Source organism: Brachyistius frenatus, unplaced genomic scaffold, assembly GCF_029030835.1.
Source record: "Brachyistius frenatus isolate BFR_SWC_R1_liver_20210118 unplaced genomic scaffold, ASM2903083v1 Contig_2, whole genome shotgun sequence".
Classification (NCBI taxonomy): Eukaryota; Metazoa; Chordata; class Actinopteri; family Embiotocidae; genus Brachyistius; species Brachyistius frenatus.
In genome coordinates, this window is record NW_027210601.1 from 2,995,142 (window position 1) to 3,012,612 (window position 17,471).

At 44.1% G+C, this 17,471-nt stretch overlaps 1 protein-coding gene across 2 annotated transcripts; it reads right to left on the minus strand.

Annotated features, from left to right (window-relative positions):
• Positions 1-359: 359 nt before the first annotated feature.
• efna1a (ephrin-A1a) lies at positions 360-14,621 on the minus strand. Of its 2 annotated transcripts, none has more exons than XM_069693414.1 (5): positions 14,314-14,621; positions 3,375-3,670; positions 2,474-2,539; positions 2,253-2,348; positions 360-2,122 (listed from the first exon to the last, which is right to left on the minus strand). In XM_069693414.1, the coding sequence occupies exons 1-5, from the start codon at positions 14,409-14,411 to the stop codon at positions 1,998-2,000; spliced, it is 681 nt and encodes a 226-aa protein (XP_069549515.1). In that variant the 5' UTR covers positions 14,412-14,621; the 3' UTR covers positions 360-1,997. The 2 variants fall into 2 exon arrangements, with proteins under 2 accessions (XP_069549515.1, XP_069549506.1); XM_069693405.1 differs by having other exon boundaries at positions 360-2,125.
• Between the last annotated feature and the right edge of the window lie 2,850 nt (positions 14,622-17,471).

A 17,471-nucleotide genomic window follows, 5' to 3' on the forward strand; every position in this document is an offset into this window, starting at 1 on the left:
CAATGACTTTTCCATGTACATAAGAGTTAGTCATGGATTTCTACAGGGTTTGGTACTGGGACAAATACTTTTTTCCTGTTCAAAGGGCCTTTCTATGTAAAGTTACTAAGATGACTGATGTTGTGATTTGGTGCTAAATAAACTGAATAGAATAGTTTATCATTTTGACCTGATGATGGCACTAAATAAAATAAATATAGGGATTTAATGGCAATCCAACAACACTAATTCTGTGCTAAAAAAAATTATGCTAATACATACTCTTAATAACTGTTGGAGATATTTGGTGTCAGGTCAAAAAGATGGACCAACTCCTACCATTGCTACATAAATGGCTATAAATAACCACAAGAATGCCATTCTGGTTTTCCAAAAATATCTTTTTTTATTTCACATGAAAATGTTTCACATTTATCATATTTATCAAACAAGTCTTTTATATAATCTATATATATTTATATATGTACATATTATACACTTCTCTTACTTACACATGTACAAAAACAGGTAACAAGAATTCAGATTAAAAAAAAGACTGACTTCAATGGTAGTCATACACTGTTGTGCTTTGTTGATCAAGCCAGCCTGTTGGGTGAAGAATGTCTTGGCAACTCGGTTTGATGCTGTGTCTCGTCTGCTGTGAACTGGTGACTGCAAAATGTTTTTAAAATGATCTAAAAGTAAATCACTTCCCTTTGTGTTTAGAAGAACAAGCTTGTTTTTCTACCCGAGCTTGAAAACATGACAAGAAAGCACTGTGATAAACAGGGTTGAGTCCTGCACTCAGAAAGATTCGATACCAGCTCTCCGTGTCAGACAGTTTGACCAATACAGGGGCAAGATCCAACAAACAGAGAAGTCCTGCATCTCTGCGGTTCACACAACATCTCAGTGTTTGGCAGAAAAACATGTTGTCTCAACACTCTTTCAATCAAACGCTCCACAGCTCACGCGTATAGTCTCCTAGTCTCTATTCAGCACACACGTATTCCCTTTCACACAAGTACTACCTCCACCAGGAGAGAGGGAAAAGCCCTCCCCGCTGACAACAGTAAACATTTCATTGTGAGAGCACATGGTATATACAGTAAAACTTCTCAGCTGCAAATGTTATAAATTATCTTCACAGAATGTACACGTAACATGATCCAATGTGTTTTCATGTGTTACAGAGCGTCTGATGACCGTGTGTGTGTGTGTGTGTGTGTGTGTGTGTGTGTGTGTGTGTGTGTGTGTGTGTGTGTGTGTGTGTGTGTGTGTGTGTGTGTGTGTGTGTGTGTGTGTGTGTGTGTGTGTGTGTCTGTACTGTGCAGTTTTAGTGCTACAGTATATACGCACATGGTCTGTGAAGGAATGGTAGTCATGAGAACAGCTCCTGTGTCTGTCAATGCTACATTTAGAGAAAGTAATCACATCAATTCCACTCAATACCATTACGAGAACAATACAACAAATAGTACACGATACTCAAGGGTGGAATAGTGTACAAGTTGGAGAGATGACTGATCTTTGGCTCAAAAAGTTTGAGATTACTTTTCCTTTAAATGCTGATGTATCCCATCTAAATAAAGATCTATGTAGTTCTTGGTCAAATTGGTGTCTCTGCTCTTGATTGTGCTTCAGCCACTTAGTCTTCCTCTTCATCTTCTTCATATTTTGTCATAGGGATGTCCTCCAAAGAGTTTGTTTTTGTTTTTGGAGAGTCCCAAACACTACAAATCAAGGAGAGCTTTGTCTTTCAAAAAAAAAAGAGAAGAAATTCTGTCATCTTTTGAAAAATAAGAAAGCACAAATACTTGTCTCAAATGCTCAACAATACTCAGCACATGTTGTGCAATCGAGTCCATCTGTACTTTACATGTTTCAAAAAGTCTCTCCCTGTGGCCAGCACTGGGCGTGGATTTTTAAGTCGGTGGTTTCCAACCCCACGGACTGTCTTCATTGTAGTCCCTGAAAAAAAAAAAAAAGTCTGCCAACAGATCTCCTTTCATGCGCTCTCAGTGCAACAAAAGCAGTAATGAAAACGGGACTAGCAATGAGAGCATTGAGAGGGCTGTCGCTGCCACTGCAGAGTTTGTCCGTACGCTCTTCTGGACATCTGGCAGGATTACCACTGGGTCGTCTGCTTGAAGATAAAGAGACAAAGAAGACACATTAGTACCAACAATTTACACCCCGACGTAGACCTGAATGTACCCGAATTGTTTTAAGGGCAGGGATAATTAGAGAGGACGCCGGGTTGGTCAACATACCTGCAGGCAGTCTGTTGGACGGGTTGTGAACTCCTCCCTCGGCTCCAACTCCGGCCCCACCTGCGGTGCCTTTAGCCACTCTGGCCTCTTGGGAGCCTGGAAAAATAAATAAATAAACAAATAAATAAAAATGACATCAGATAGTCAGCTTGGGTCTTGCCATAGCCTAACATGACTGTTAGAGGGAATTGTGTTATAGCCAGAAAGGAGGTTAAGCTCACCATCAGCAGCAATGACGTCCACCCTGAGCCTGAGGCACTCTTGGCCGTGGTGGTGCAAAGGTTTGGCTGCAGGGAAGAAGGAAGAAACAACACAGGCGTCAACATCCTAACTAATACACTTATCCTCCACTGGCCCCTTAATCCACCTTCATGCATGCGCGCATACGCACGCACACACACACACACACCCACACACACACACTTGGCAGCAGAAAGACACGGGGACAAAGCCTCAGGAAGCCATCTGTGAGCAGGCAAAGTGTGTCTTGTCCTGCCGTTTATCTAATTACAACCATGGTCAGGGTGACAACATTGCTTGCGCTTTTTGGTCACATTCTAGCAGGGATGGTGTTACATAAACTCGGCAAACTGAGCCGACAGCCCAGCTTTATGTGAATGTTAAGTTTCAAAGAGCCCTGGCATATCACAATCTGGTACGCAAACATATAAAAACTGCCCCCAGCACACTTTCTAAGGAAGGAAAGATTGTCAGCCAGACTGAAATATCTTAACAATTATTAGAAACAAGCTCATGTAATTTTGTACAGACATTTATCATTCTCAGATGATGAATTGTAATGATTTCAGTGATCCTCTTGATGACATTTTCCTCAAGGGAAACCATGAGGTTAACTTGCGATTCGCAGCTGTATGTCTCAATAATTATTGGATGGATTGCCATAAAATTTTGTACAGACATACATCAATCTAGGATGTCTATGTTTTGTGGTAACATGCCAAGATTAACTAACTTCCAAAAGTCAGCATGTTAACACTGTAATTCTTACACGTTAGTATTCAGCTCAAAGCCAGTTCAGTGTTGCAGTAGACTTCTCGTATTATTGGAAAACAAGACAGACTGGCAAACGCAGTGACAAATCAGCAAGAAAGCTATACTTACAGATATAATAGTAGCTTTCTCCTTGGCGAAACTCTTTTCCCAGAGTGAACGGAGTGAAACGCTGGAACTTTTCAGAGAACTTCTCGGGAGCGTGAGGAGCAAACGGATGGCCGCACTCCCAGCGCATCTGGTCGTAGGACTCGGGCTTGCAGGTTTCGTAGTCCTCGCGCTCCACCATGTAGAGGACGTACCGCTCGGCATCCAGCAGCGGAACCTCGCCCTGAGGGTAGTGGGGGCAGACGATGTCCAGGTAGTCGTTGAGCTTCACTTCCACGGCGTAGTTGTCCCATAAAAACCTGCAGGGGAAGAGGCAGAGGAGGAAAGGTTACGCAGGTGGCGGGAGACTGATAACCGTGGTCATAGCATTGGAGCAGTAACAAATATAAGCCTCAAAACCTGTGATTATATATTGATCGGATAGACGCCGGTGTACAACAGGGAAATCAAGAGGAAAGACGGAGCGGCCTGGGAATGAGAGACGGAGAGCAGGGGAACGAGAGAATGTTTGTGTGAGAAGATATACGTGTGAGCTGGAGTGGAATGAAGAGGGAAAACGCAATGAGGGAAGGAATGATCTGCAGAGAACATAAATATGGATGAACGTGAGGCCAGCGTAGCTGCTGCTGCTGACTGCCGTCGTGTTGAGAGTTAACACCGAGTGCACATTGATCCTGTGTCCCTCAGGAGCTGAATGATGTTTACAGAGAAACATTAGCAGTCAGTTAGCCCATCAAGACAGGAGATGAGTATTGACATCTGCAGTGCCCCCCCCCCCCCACACACACACACGGTAACATATTCACCTCAACAGAAGCAGAAACACACCTGAGTTTACTAGAAATAGGGAGGAGGCTAAAAATAAAGGTCGTATATATTTGAACCCACTCATTAGGGTCAGATAGACAGACTCATATACAACATGCGTCTGGTAACAGTCTGTAACTGTCTTCCACCACACTCCCTCTCATTACAAACACCGAGAGACACAGTCAGACTGTCTGCCTCCCTCCATCCCTCCCTTCACTCCTCCGCCCTCTTTATGATACTCTTCGAGTAAACTAAACTTCCTCCCTCTCCTCTCGGCCCAGATAGAGCCCGCTTCACGTGTCCGCACATAAACAATGTGATTATTACAGAAAATTTACCTGACTTAAATAACAATTTAGCACGCTCCGAGGAAGCTTAAATTGGTCTTATCTCCACTGTCTATGATTTCCTTCTCCCTCCTGGCTTGATTTTCCAGACATATTATGAGTTTATCCCTGGAGAATTGTCACTAAAAGGTATTTCAGCTTTTTCCCCTTTCGCCCTCACTGAGTGAGAGCTCCCGGGGAAACTCACAGCAAATGCTCCCTTCTCAGCCATCGCCATCTATCACTGGCCCTGGAGCGGTAGCTGACCGCTGGTAACACACACAAACTCGCACACACATCCCAGTAATTCCCATCGATCAACAACCTAAAGCTGTAGCTACCTACTATTTACACCCACTGAATCCCCCCCTCCCCCACCACACAGACACACACCTCCTCCCCGGGTACTGAGCTCCCAAGCGATGCCTATCAGTTTACTGTCTCCTACTGTTCTGGATCTTCAGGGGTTCCCCGAGAGTGGATGAAATTTGACATACTTAAATATTTTCACAACACACGTGGAGAATGTGTGTGTAATATAGGGTTTTGTTGCTTTTGCAATGAATATATGCACGGCTTTAAACACCCCCCCCACCCCCCCAAAAAAACAAAAAAAAAACCAGGCAGCCTGCTCACAGCTATTTAATCAGATATACAGATCTCAAGGAGTTAGGAGTTCTTAAAAGCCTGGCGGGTGTTAAACTGACACCCTTAGCATGAAATTAAAAAAAAAATTCAACCACGAGAGACATTTCTTTCCTATAATGTAGAGATTTCTTTGCGAATTCTGGCATTTCTCATAAACCCCCATAAATGTAACAAGTAGCATTTGGGGAGTTTGAGTTTGTGTGACAAGGTCCATATGTGTGACGAACGATCAAAGCGCACAGGCGCAGGCTCCAGTCACTCGTTAGCTGGTGTTGTTGTTTGTTGCCAAGGGTCTCCCTGGTACCCCCCTGCTAAAAGGACAGACGCTGTGGCTGGGAACTCCGGGCCCTGACTCCTGGCTCCCCCTTTGGCTCCCTTCCCCCGTGTCCCTTTAGTTCTCTCCGCCTGACTGCATTCCCTCAATACTGATGACCAGATAAGCCAGCTACACCATTACAACGGCTCCACAGGCCCATTAGAAAACAAGCATCTTTTTAGTACACTGATGAAACTTCCATCTAACTGTGCTGATAATAGTGTGCAGCAGCCAGCTTTCAGAGGGGGGGGGGGGGGGAAAGCAATAATTATCATTTTGCCATGGTCCACACAGCTTAGTGCTTATCTGCAGTTTGCCTGCCACGCTCTGTTTACCAGATTGGCGCTAAAGTGTTTTTTTTCCCCCTGCCACTTTCAATTCCAGTCGAATCGATAACACTATTGAACAAACACTGTTGTCTGCTTTTGCCTGACAGAGTTATCATCCCCCTGCAAACTCCGAAAAACAGACATACAAACAAACTCCCTTCACCCGATCCCTCTCTCTCACCCCGAGCCCTGATTACACAGTGGTTGTGGTATGGTCCCAATGTGTTCATCAAAAGGGGGTCGAAGCGGGGTGCAATTAAAACACAAAAAAGGGTATTAAAAGTTGCCCTGGAGGGGGGTAATTATGCCCTCCTGCTCTGCACTTCCCAGCCCCTTTAGGCTGAGAGTCTGGAGAGGGTGGGGGGAGGGTGGGGGGGACAGAGGACTTGAATAGGCGTGGGCGAGGGGGGGGGGGAGGGTCAAAGGGCTTGAGTTGGGAATGGCTTTTGAAGTTTCTCTCAGTGTTTCCATGTGAGTGCTACAGTTGCTTTATCAATGCCACTGTTTCATACAGTGTCTCTATTCACGACGCGCCCGCACTGATGGAGTGCCTCACTTAGCAGAGGGAACAGTTGCTGAATACGCACCAGGGGAGGCTGGCTAGCGCCTTTTATTAATGGCAAATAGTTTTAATTATCCTGCTGCCTTTTGTTCCCCTCTAACGCCTCGGCATTGAAACGTTCCACATCATCAGCTTAATTAACTGACTGGAGTAATGCAGTTCAAAGAGAGCTTCAAGCCTGTGCGTGAAAAAAATGACGCCAACAGAGTCATATCATGCCACCTTCTCTTTAGCAGACAAAATCGTCTTTCTCTCCGTCTTCCCTTGTTATTTGCCTCGTGCAGACTGTTTCCCTCTTTGTGTCAATAGGCTGTCTTGATTTATTCCCATTGTTTGGCCCAGAATGCTTTCTCACACTGACATTGACGCTTGAAGCTTCGGTGAACGTCACAGCGTGGAGGAGCTGTTGTATTCTTTACTTAAGGATGATTTGTGAAGCTATGGCAAACATGCAGCCAGGACTCTGTATACCTGTGTCTATCTCCGCCTGATACATTTAACCGTGTGATTGTTTACGTCTGAGTAGTTGAGTAGGTAGGTGTGTGTGTGTGTGTGTGTGTGTGTGTGTGTGTGTGTGTGTGTGTGTGTGTGTGTGTGTGTGTGTGTGTGTGTGTGTGTGTGTGTGTGTGTGTGTGTGTTTTTGTGTGTTTTTTGTGTGTGTGATGCCTCTCTAGAGGAATCTGGGAGTGTGTTTCGGTTATGATAAGGTGGATAATGAATGCCAATAATGAGCAGCAATTAAAAAAAAGTGAGGGAATGTCAAGTAGTCAAATGTGTGAGCGTGAGCACACAATCTGGTGAAAAATAGACTCCAAACTGTTGCCGGCCTTCGTCCTCCTCTCCTAAAAAGGAATGCCTGATTTATTGGAGTCTTTTCAGGAGCAGGAGTCTAATCTCTCTTCTTTAATCTCCCTGCCCTGCGTTTTGCTTTCTTCTCTACCTCGATCCCCTCCTTTCATCCATCCATCAACCTCTCATCTCTTCACTCTATCACCCTGTGGAATGCCGGACCTCTGAGGCGAAGAGGCCGCGATGTGGCTCAAAGGTCGGACAATCGCCAAGTCAGCACCAGAGAATTTTATACGTGGACAGTCATCAAGGAGAGGCCTTATGCATTGCAATTCTATAGATGGACGCCGTGTCGGGAATCGCTCTGTTTAAAGATTGATTGAGATCTATTCTCAGGTCTGTGGAGGTCATCGTAGGACAGTCTGACCACTGCACCAGTAAAAAAAACAAACCCAAAAAACAGCATCTCTTGTTTGTTAAACCTCTGCCTATACAGTCACCCAAACCACACAAACAAGATTGTTTTCCTCCCGGCTTGTACACATGCCACTAATGTGCCCCAAAAGTTGACCGGCCTACGCCACGGACGAGTGAACCGGAATGCGGGGACCACCTAATCGGCTCGTCCAAGCCTGGATTATTGGGTGGAGCAGAGGCTGAGCTGGGGTCCATTCATCAGCATCAGACCCTGCTTAACACAGGGGCTTAGAGTGGACAGCGAGTCCCAGAGCAGGGGCTGCGGGCTGGGGACAGAGTGAGGGGTGAGACAGGCAGGGTGGAGCTTCTCCCCCCCCCCCATTTCTATTGTTCTCACATAGAGAAGGGGTATTACTCCTTTACACTGGCGTTTTGGAGTTCAAAAGAGACACACTGTCCATGTATATGTGTGTGCGGTGTCCATGGTTGCAAAATGGGAAGTGAGAGGTGTTAACAGAATAATGAAAGACTCAAGGACACAAGGGAGCAGCTTTCTTTCAAGATAAATGTGTGAAAGCCGCGTGACTCCATGAAGTAGGGGGCACATCAGAGAAAGGTGAGGCCTTTCAGAGTCTCCTGAGCTTAGTTAAACTGAACTGTTTAATGTTATTGTTCAAATTCCTCTTGTTTCATCCGTCTATCTGTTCATCCATCAACATCAGCCGTCCCTTCCCACTCTCTGTCCATCTTTCATCACTCAATAAGCAAACCAGATCCTCATGTCAGCTCTGCGCCCCCCCCCCCCCACACACACACACACACACCAGCCAGACTTGGTGAACCAATCACAACCTGTCCTGTTGGTATTCCAAATATGCGGTTCTCTGACCCACCGTTTGCCGAGCAGAGCACAATGAGATGGGGTCGTCATAGAAACAAATATGGTCCAGCTTTTTGGGCTTTGGGCTCCTCCCTGTTAACATAATATTCCAGCCTTCATTCTTTGCACCGTGTGACTTTTTGCCATCCATCTCAATCAGCTTTCTCCCCTCTGTCATTCAACCTTTGTCTGTCCAGATCATTGGTCATTCTGCCAGCGTTCTTGGCTCCAGTAGACCAGACGGGCTCCTTTAGCCACCCAGCAAAGTGATAAAACTTGAAGTCCAGCGGAGAAATAATTGGCTGACTCCAATGCACTGCACTAAGGAGGCTTAGATGAATACATATGCTCTTTCCAACTGTCTTACGCTGTCCCCTGACCCATTTGTATCTTATAAGGGCCAGAGCAGAAAGGTCGCCACTGACGTTGCATTTCTCAGGAGCCAAATATCTGTACAAGGAATTCGATTTTGGTGGATTGCTTTCCACGAGATAAAACTTTCATACTTAGTGTTTTTTCTTTTCTGCAAACACAATCGAAGCTTGCAGCTTAATGAATGAACAATGTGAGTACAGGGCACACTTGTTGAAAAAAATATCCTTTAGATGGAAAAGCAGCTCTTTCTCACAGATGTCTAGAAGTATTGGAAATAACACAACTGACCTGCAAGGGCAGCAGTGTTTGCTGTGGGGGGCATGTTTACACACTACATAGACTTTTGACAAACAGGACAAAAAAAGGCAAGAGAGAAACAAAAGTTTCACAATAGTCCATATTTACACAACACAACAAACACAATGGATCATTTCACAGATAATATCAGACTAATTCTTCCTCATGCCGACCCATATGCACTGTTGGGGCACTGAATGTCACCAAGACTCGACAAACAAGTCCAGAGAACACGCGCACACACTTTCTATCTCTGGCTTACACACAGCATAATAAAAATTTAAAAAAAAAAAGGTGCAAAACTCCACTCGTAATTTGACTATAATCGTAAATCTGTGAACTAACAAAGCTTTTCCTCCTCTGTAATTTTTGTGTGGGACTGAACACTTGTAAGTGGAGGAGCACAGTGGGAAGGAGCAAGGGGAAGTCTGGTGTGTAGATAAGGAAGAGGCACAAGGACGGGCAGGGGGTAGAGAAACACTGGCGGGGTTGACCGGGGTGACACGGATCAGAGGAGAATCCCAAATAGAGACATACAGAGATTTGACAGCAGGGCCGACCTGTTGGGCGGATCCCGAATCCTCCTCAAGGCTCAAAAGTCGAACACACCCCTCGTAAAATAATTAATCACTGTTAATCACTACTTTCTTTCACCTTGGATTTGTTCCTCATACTAGCCTGGGAAATTCAATCAACTCCTGCATCCAGACTTCTACAGTCTCGGGTGTGTTGGTGTGTGAGAAACGTATTGTTTATTGTGCAGACAGGATACGCAGTTTTCCCGGGAAAAGACGTAACCAGGAAGTGCAGCACTTCACAGGAGACACGCAGCAGACAGTTTGCAGACTTTGGTAAAGCCGACAGCACGCCTGTGGGAAGTTAAAACCTTTGGCCTGATTCACCATCTAGCACAGTCAATAAATACAAGCAAATGTTGAACAACGTCGTCAATATTGTCAACAACATAAAGTCTTATGATTACAGACTGTAAAGATAAGTGACGTCAACACGTCAGTGATCATTGACCCTCTACGAGCCAATTACTAGTTGTAATTTACAGTTGACAATCTCAGTGTATTTTCCTTAGATTGAATTCATCAGACAGATTACAAAACCAGGATAGGGAGGGGAAGACGACGATTCCAGAGAAAGATGGGGATGGACTACCTACTCGAAAAGGGGTAGGTAAAACCTGCATGTTTTTCGAGGGGGGGGGGGGGGGGGGGTATGCGCTGGGGTTTAGAGACAAGGCTGGATTAGGAAGTGAAGTGGGAAACCTGCATGTTTTTCGAGGAAAGTAGCTCGGGTTCAGATTACTTAGAAACTGCAGAAATCCCTTATCTACTGCACCCACCTAATCACGCCCGCTGAAGTGATGACCCAATCTTATCTTTCATCTCACAAACATGCACAGACGCACGCACAAGCATGGATGGTAAACAGGCACTTTAACCTCGTCTGACACGTACACTACATTTTCTTAAATTTTTCTCCTTTAATGACCTGAGTTCTCAGACTGCTGTAGCAAGACTTTCAAGAGGGTACGCACGCACGCGCGCGCGCACACACACACACACACACACACACACACACACACACACACACACACACACACACACACACACACACACACACACACACACACACACACACACGAAAGTGAAAAGAACAGGAAGAGTAAAAAAAAACAGTTTTGCTGGGAAGACTAGTGGCTTTTCAAAAGGGAAGTAGAAGAAGGAAGCTTTAAAAGAAGAGAGTGAAGGGGGAAAAAGCGTGAAGGAAAGGGCAAAGTGCCTTGTGACGACTCGCCATGGGTGCCAAGAACGATAAAAAAATTCCACACCTCTTAGCATGCTTCCCTCCTTTCCCCCTTCTCTGAGAACCAGAGTTGGAGGCGAGGAAATAATAGACTGAAAAGGGACAGCTTGTAAAGTTGAGATAAAAAAAACTGGTGAAGGAGCGAAGGGAACCGAAAAGACAGGAGGGCAAAGAATGAGAGTTTCCCAGAGGCAGAGCCACGGCTGTGTGAAGAGGGGCCGGCCTGAGTGGCAGCCAGTATTCAGGGACCACCGCCGTGACAGAATGACTGACAGATTGATAGAGGCCGTGCCACTTCATCACACAGCGAACTCTGACCCTCGATCAGTCACACCAGTTACTATTCTCTTTCTGTGGCCCACCGTGAAAACCATTCCCCAATTTGTATGGGAAGCATCACAAAACAGCCACATTACTGGATAAATACCAAGAAAATCCACCATGTGGGCGAAACATACCTGAAATAACTATCATTTGAGCCAACACTGCACAAAAAGCATATTCAATTAAATGAATTAAATCAGTGAGCCAGCAATGGTGAGCTAAAAACAAACCGGAAACATTTTGTGGCTTTTTCTTAAAATCAAAGAATGATTTAGAAAGGCATATAAAAACAGATACTGCAGAATTAGAACAGATTAATCTCTGAAATGTGATATTACAATAGAAAATGGGATGTAAAGAAGCAAGTGGATCAAACATATGTGCGAGTGAGCCATGAAAGAGTTAACAGTCACAGAACTGGAGACCACAGAACCAAGCTGAAAAAGGAACCTGGCCAAGAAGAGGGGGAGGGAGGTGCTGGAGAGAGGGAGAGACAGGTACAAAGCAGAGGAGAGGGGAGGAGGGGGTGGGGTGGGGGGGGGGGTGGGGTGGAGGGGAGGTGGTGGTCTAGAAAGAGAAATGGAGAAAGTAGCAGTGAAAGAGTGGATTATTGAGTTGTAGAGTCCAGAGGGCTCCTGGGACAATGTTAACATCAGTCACAATAGTGTGGCACATGTGTATGTGTGTATGTGCGTGTGCGTGCGTGCGGATGGAGGACTGGGTTAATGTGTACGCCAGTGTGTGAGTCACTCGAATCTGGTGATGCTGCACATGCGAGTAAGCTTTCACGCAAGACACTCCCTTGGTGCAAAACATGTACGCACACAGGCCTGCCAGGATCCAAACTGAATGGGATCACTGGTGACTCTCTTTCTGGGAATCAAACCTCACTGCTGATTAAGCTGTTGCTAATCAGAAACAAAGGGTTAGAAGTATACTAAAAGGTTAGAAAGGGCTGAATTGAAAACACACACTGTGCGGGGATAGAGTTCACTCGTGCTGAAACAAAGTAGTCATTAAAGAACAGGCAGGCTCGACCTTGGAAGTCAGCAGGGCCCAAGGCGTACTCACAGACACGTTGAAATTAGTGTTGAGTGGAGAAACTGTGCATGTATATGTATGAGAGTGTGTTGCTAAATCCCTCGACAAACACACTGAGAAAAGGAAATGAGCCTGTACCATACGGACCGAAGTGATCAATCTGAGATCAATTTGATTAACGACAGCTTTCTGAACCAATGCGAGGGAACAATTAACCCAGACAGGAAAATGAAAACCCTACCCCCCCCCCCAAAAAAAACAAGGAAAAACACATGACAAAGATGGATGTCAACACACTGTATCAAGTAACGGGTCAAAGGGGAGAGGGGATTGCTGGGAATGATGAAGAGTGCCAAATGAAAACATCTCAGAAACTCTGTGCTTTTTCTGTGAATACAGGATTAAGAGTAGCCGAAGGGAGAGATTTAGCACAGTCATCTGGGGGGAAAAAAATAGCAAGTGCAAAAGGACGGATTACGAGTATATGTACAGGAATGATCACTGTAGTCCCACTACAGGGACACAACAAAACGCCTTTCCATCCGGGACTCTTGATTTCGTTCTGATTTTGAATGAAAGGCTTCGTCACCGTAATTGTGGACTTCCCGAGACCTGCAAATGCTACAGTTTTGACCACAGGGGAGATAAGGAGGGAAAAAGTGGTTAAATGTGGGAGAGCATTTTTGAATATACGTGTTTGCACAGCGGCGAGACCGTGAGCCCAACGCTGACTGATTTACATGGCGTTTGTAGGTGTGATTGAGAGCCCTGGGTTTGTGACTGAGTGATCGTCTGCAGGGAGTCTCTGTTTGTGCATGCCCCTCCGTGTGCGTCGGTGGGTGTGTTTATATGTGCGGGTGCATGTCGAAGTTTGTTTGTGGTGTGCAAACCTAACCCTCCTCGTACCCCGAGCCATCATCAACCATAATTCTAATTGACCCCCACTTGTTCCGAGTGGCCCCTAACCCCAACAATTTGAGCTCCAATTTCTCCTCCCCGAGCAATCCATCTCTCTCCCACAGTGTGACCTACTGGGCAGGCCTCAAGTTACCTCCTCTGTCTCTGTCATACACCATTATTACTCGTCTTACCACCTGAAATATGAACACCCCTACGTCTCCCCGACAGCCACGTAAAACCCCATGCGATATCTCTTGATTTAGGAGAGACAGCAACCTCCCACTCCGCGCAGAGGTTAGGGCTCTCTGTCAGAAGGGGAGGATATTGCAACAGATATTTCAACACGTTCTGCTGTGAGTCAAGCCTGTAAAATCAACAAAGTCCCTTGCCAGGGAAAAAAAAAAAATCAAGCCCTCCCCTAAAGGATTTCAGCTCATGAATAAAGGGAGAAAAGTTCACCGACATCTTGTTGCAAACACAAATAAATGAACGCAGAAAAGATCCAAATGCTGACATACTTAAGATATATCGATAGAGCAAGTGTCCTCAAATGAAAAAAAAAATCAAGCACCACGGATTTTTTTTTTCTATCTCCACAATATCTTCTGTTCTCTGTCCACAAAAACCCTGTATTTACATTTAAAGCTGCCATCCTGTCTCTAAAATACGAGCTGTTGGATGAAAAGGTGGCATGACCTGATGTAACTAATCCTGCAGCACACAGATTGAGAAACAGATTAAATCTGAACAGGTTAGACAAAGAGTTACAGGTACCCAGCAAAAATAATAACAGGTCCGGGCAAAGGGAGTGAAGGGGGGGCCGGAGGGGGAGAGCGACTCCAAACTGTTTTATATTATCATGACAACAGGAGCCAGTTGCTTCCATCACAGATTCATCACAACAAGCTGAATATGCACGAGTTGCAACTCGAACCATATGCGTCTGAATACAGATCACACTGATTTTAGCCATGTGGGTTAAAACTTAATCTATATTTCATGCCTAGCACAATCAGGATTGTGCTTTCATTAAAGAAACAAGGTACTGCACGGATGGGTGCACGTGCGCTAATTTCACACGGGAAAACACAAATGAAAACAGATATTTACTTTGGGTTCGTGCTGTTCCAGTAGACGCTGTGCCGCTCCGCTGAAGCAGACCAGGCGCAGACGCTCCCAACGAAGCCCACAATCCAAACCAAATCCATGGTGGAGAGGAGTGGAAGCGTGCAACTCAGGTAAGTTGTGCAAAAAAAAAAAAAAAAAAAAAAAAAAAAAAAAAAAAAAGTTTACCGAAAAGACCTTGTCCGCGCGCCTGGAGACTTCAAGCTCAAATAAACACTTTACACACGCAGTGGACCTGAACGACGGAAACGTGTAGGTTCGTAGAGGAATGTGTGGAGACCAAGAGAACTAGACAAATCCGTAGTGAATGAAAGCTTCAGCTGCGTGGAGGCTGGTTTTGTGAAACGCCCACAGCCTCGAGCCCCGCCTCCCGGACCGCAGGTGACCAATCAGAGGGCTGTCCGAGAGCGCGAGCTCCGCAGGTTTCTCTGCATGCACTGTGTGTTTACTTGTATATCATTACAACTCCGGCGTGTACGGGGTGTCTCGATGAGCCCCAATTCACTGTGTTTTATGTTCAGCCTCTGCCGCTTGAATTGAGTCGAGTTAAATATAAGTTTACAGTAATGGTATTTATCAGTAATTAAATGTCACATTTAGCAGATTTCATATTATATTTTCTAATCTATCTTAACATATCCTTTAGAACTATTCCAATATGATTATATTAGCTCCAGATAGGGAAGCAGATCTGGCATTGGGAATAGTAAAAGATGTAAAGCACAATAAAAGGCACTGCTTTTGTTATTTTGCAGGTTGCTTAAAAACAAATGTTGTAAAACAGGGAAGCACTGAATATTTACTCATATAATAAGAATACATAATACTTTGCTTTTATGTAACATCCACATTTTCTCTGGATTTGCAACATTATTCTCTTTTTGTTCAGACCTCTGACTTGGACTCCCACAGGAGATTATCAAAAACACAAGCAACAAAATGCCACCTAATACAACAGACCCACAAAATACAGCAGAAAATATTACATTACCCACACAATATAAACAAACTCTGCATATTACAGGCACCAAAACAGCATATTGCATTGCATTGCATTATACACTGTGTAGCAGCAGTTTTTCTCCTGAGCCCTTGTCTATCATTGAAGTGCCCCAACCATACTTGAGTACTGGTCTGACAACATCTGTGTTTGCATTGTGATTACTTAAAATGAAGTTACTATTTTTATCTGACAGGTTTTCTATGGCTCTTTTGTGTAACTGCAGACATTAGTGGCCCCATCATTGTGTGAATCTCACAGTTAATTACAGGGTGTGAATATGTAATATTAATACATGAGGAAAATCCACCGTAACTTTAAATACAATGAGTTTCCAAGCTGTTGAAATCACGTCAAACGCAAAGAGAACTGAAAGGTCAAACACAAAGATTGCAGCTTTAACTAGAAACATGCAACCTCCTCACTGTCAGATACATTGCTAATCCTGATTTTCATTTTCTGTTCCATTGACATGGATAATCTGGACCGCGAGCTGCTTGTTCAGCGTAGTGAGCCATATTGCCAGAAGAGGTTTTCAAGCCTGCTTCTGCTTGACGTGGCACTTTATTTGCTGTGCCTGCGTTGTAGCACAACAAATTTCAAAGGTATCACAGGAAACAACAAAAAGTAAAAGTAAGTAAATTAAAAAAAAAAAAAAAGAAGTTTGGTTCCATTTCAGGACACTGATCAAATTCAGGGATATGATCAGATTAACTCGGCAGGGTTTTGGTCCATATTTTAGGAAGCAGTGAAGGAATGCACAGGGTGCAGGATACACTCCTGATGTAACCAGCGTGTAAGACTTAATCTGAAAAGTATCCTATTCTACAGAAAAGAAGAGTATAAGAGAGAAATAAATCTGTGTTTTGTTACAGCTTATTAGGTCTTTGCAGCCCTGAGGTGAAACTCTCAAGATTTTATGTTCAATTTGAGAAGTGATGTCATGCAGGTTGGTTTAGCAATGAGACAATACACAAAAGTTTTACAAGGTAACCGCAGACAGTTTCGCAAGATAATTGGACTGCAGGTGAACTGTTGATTTACCAGTCAACAGTTTATCTGACAGTTTAATTGTCACAATACAGTTACAGCCAGCTCATCTTTTTCTCCATGCAGATTAAAGGAACTACTAATATCAGTTTGCATCTCCTGTTTAACTCAGGTCTGATTCTGTGCTCTGCTTTCCTTCGTTAAGCGTTTCACATAAACTCTTTTTATTGTTTATAGGTCCCAAACTTAAAGAGAGTGTTTCATATGTGTTAAAGACACTTCTTTCTATGTTCAGTGGTTGTGAGTATTTGCAGTGTCGACAGCCTGAATTTTGAATTCTGTCCACACTGACAAGTCATTTCAGATCTAACAGTGCCAATACAGAAAGGCAAATATACATGGTAATTGTGTGCTATTCAGTGTCAAGCAGGTCATTCAAAATAATGTGTTTTGTATTCATGAAGAGTGCTCATCCCCGTGGATCAATTTTTTCAAGTCCAATTGTTTTTTCAGGCTCAGTGGGAAGATAAGAAGGTGAGAGGGACTTCCAGCGTAATTGTCATTTGCATTGCAATCAAAAGTTGTTGTGGAAAAGCTTTTCACCACACCAACATTTATGTCACAACCCTTATCAGGAGCCAAATGAGGACACCTTTAATTTCATACCAACCTGGATTTCTGAATGAATAATAGAAAGATGAAGTAGAGCAAAACTGAAGCTCAGCCCAGATATCTTTTTTTTTTTTTTTTAAATTTTTTATAGCAGACAGACACACAACAAAAACACACTCATGGATCTCTGAGGCTTGCACGTCCATGCAGACACCAACACAAATGCACAAACACACATAAACACAACCCTTTTCACTTCAAATCCTGACGGAATTAGCACCGAGCCTTCTCTGCGGCATGAAAATAAGAAATAAGAAAATGATAGGGACGACCGTTTCACGAAGGCATGGGAACTTGACTGTCCGTAATTTGTTTGTTCAACCGTTTCAACCGAAGTAATTAGATGAGGTCATAGAAATGCACTTTCTGTGATCCAGAAAGCATAAATCAAAACATGGAGGACTTCTTCCCTCTGAAATCTATGAAAGTTATCATAGTATCAACCTTTACAGAGGATAGATTCCATGTTATATTTGGGAAA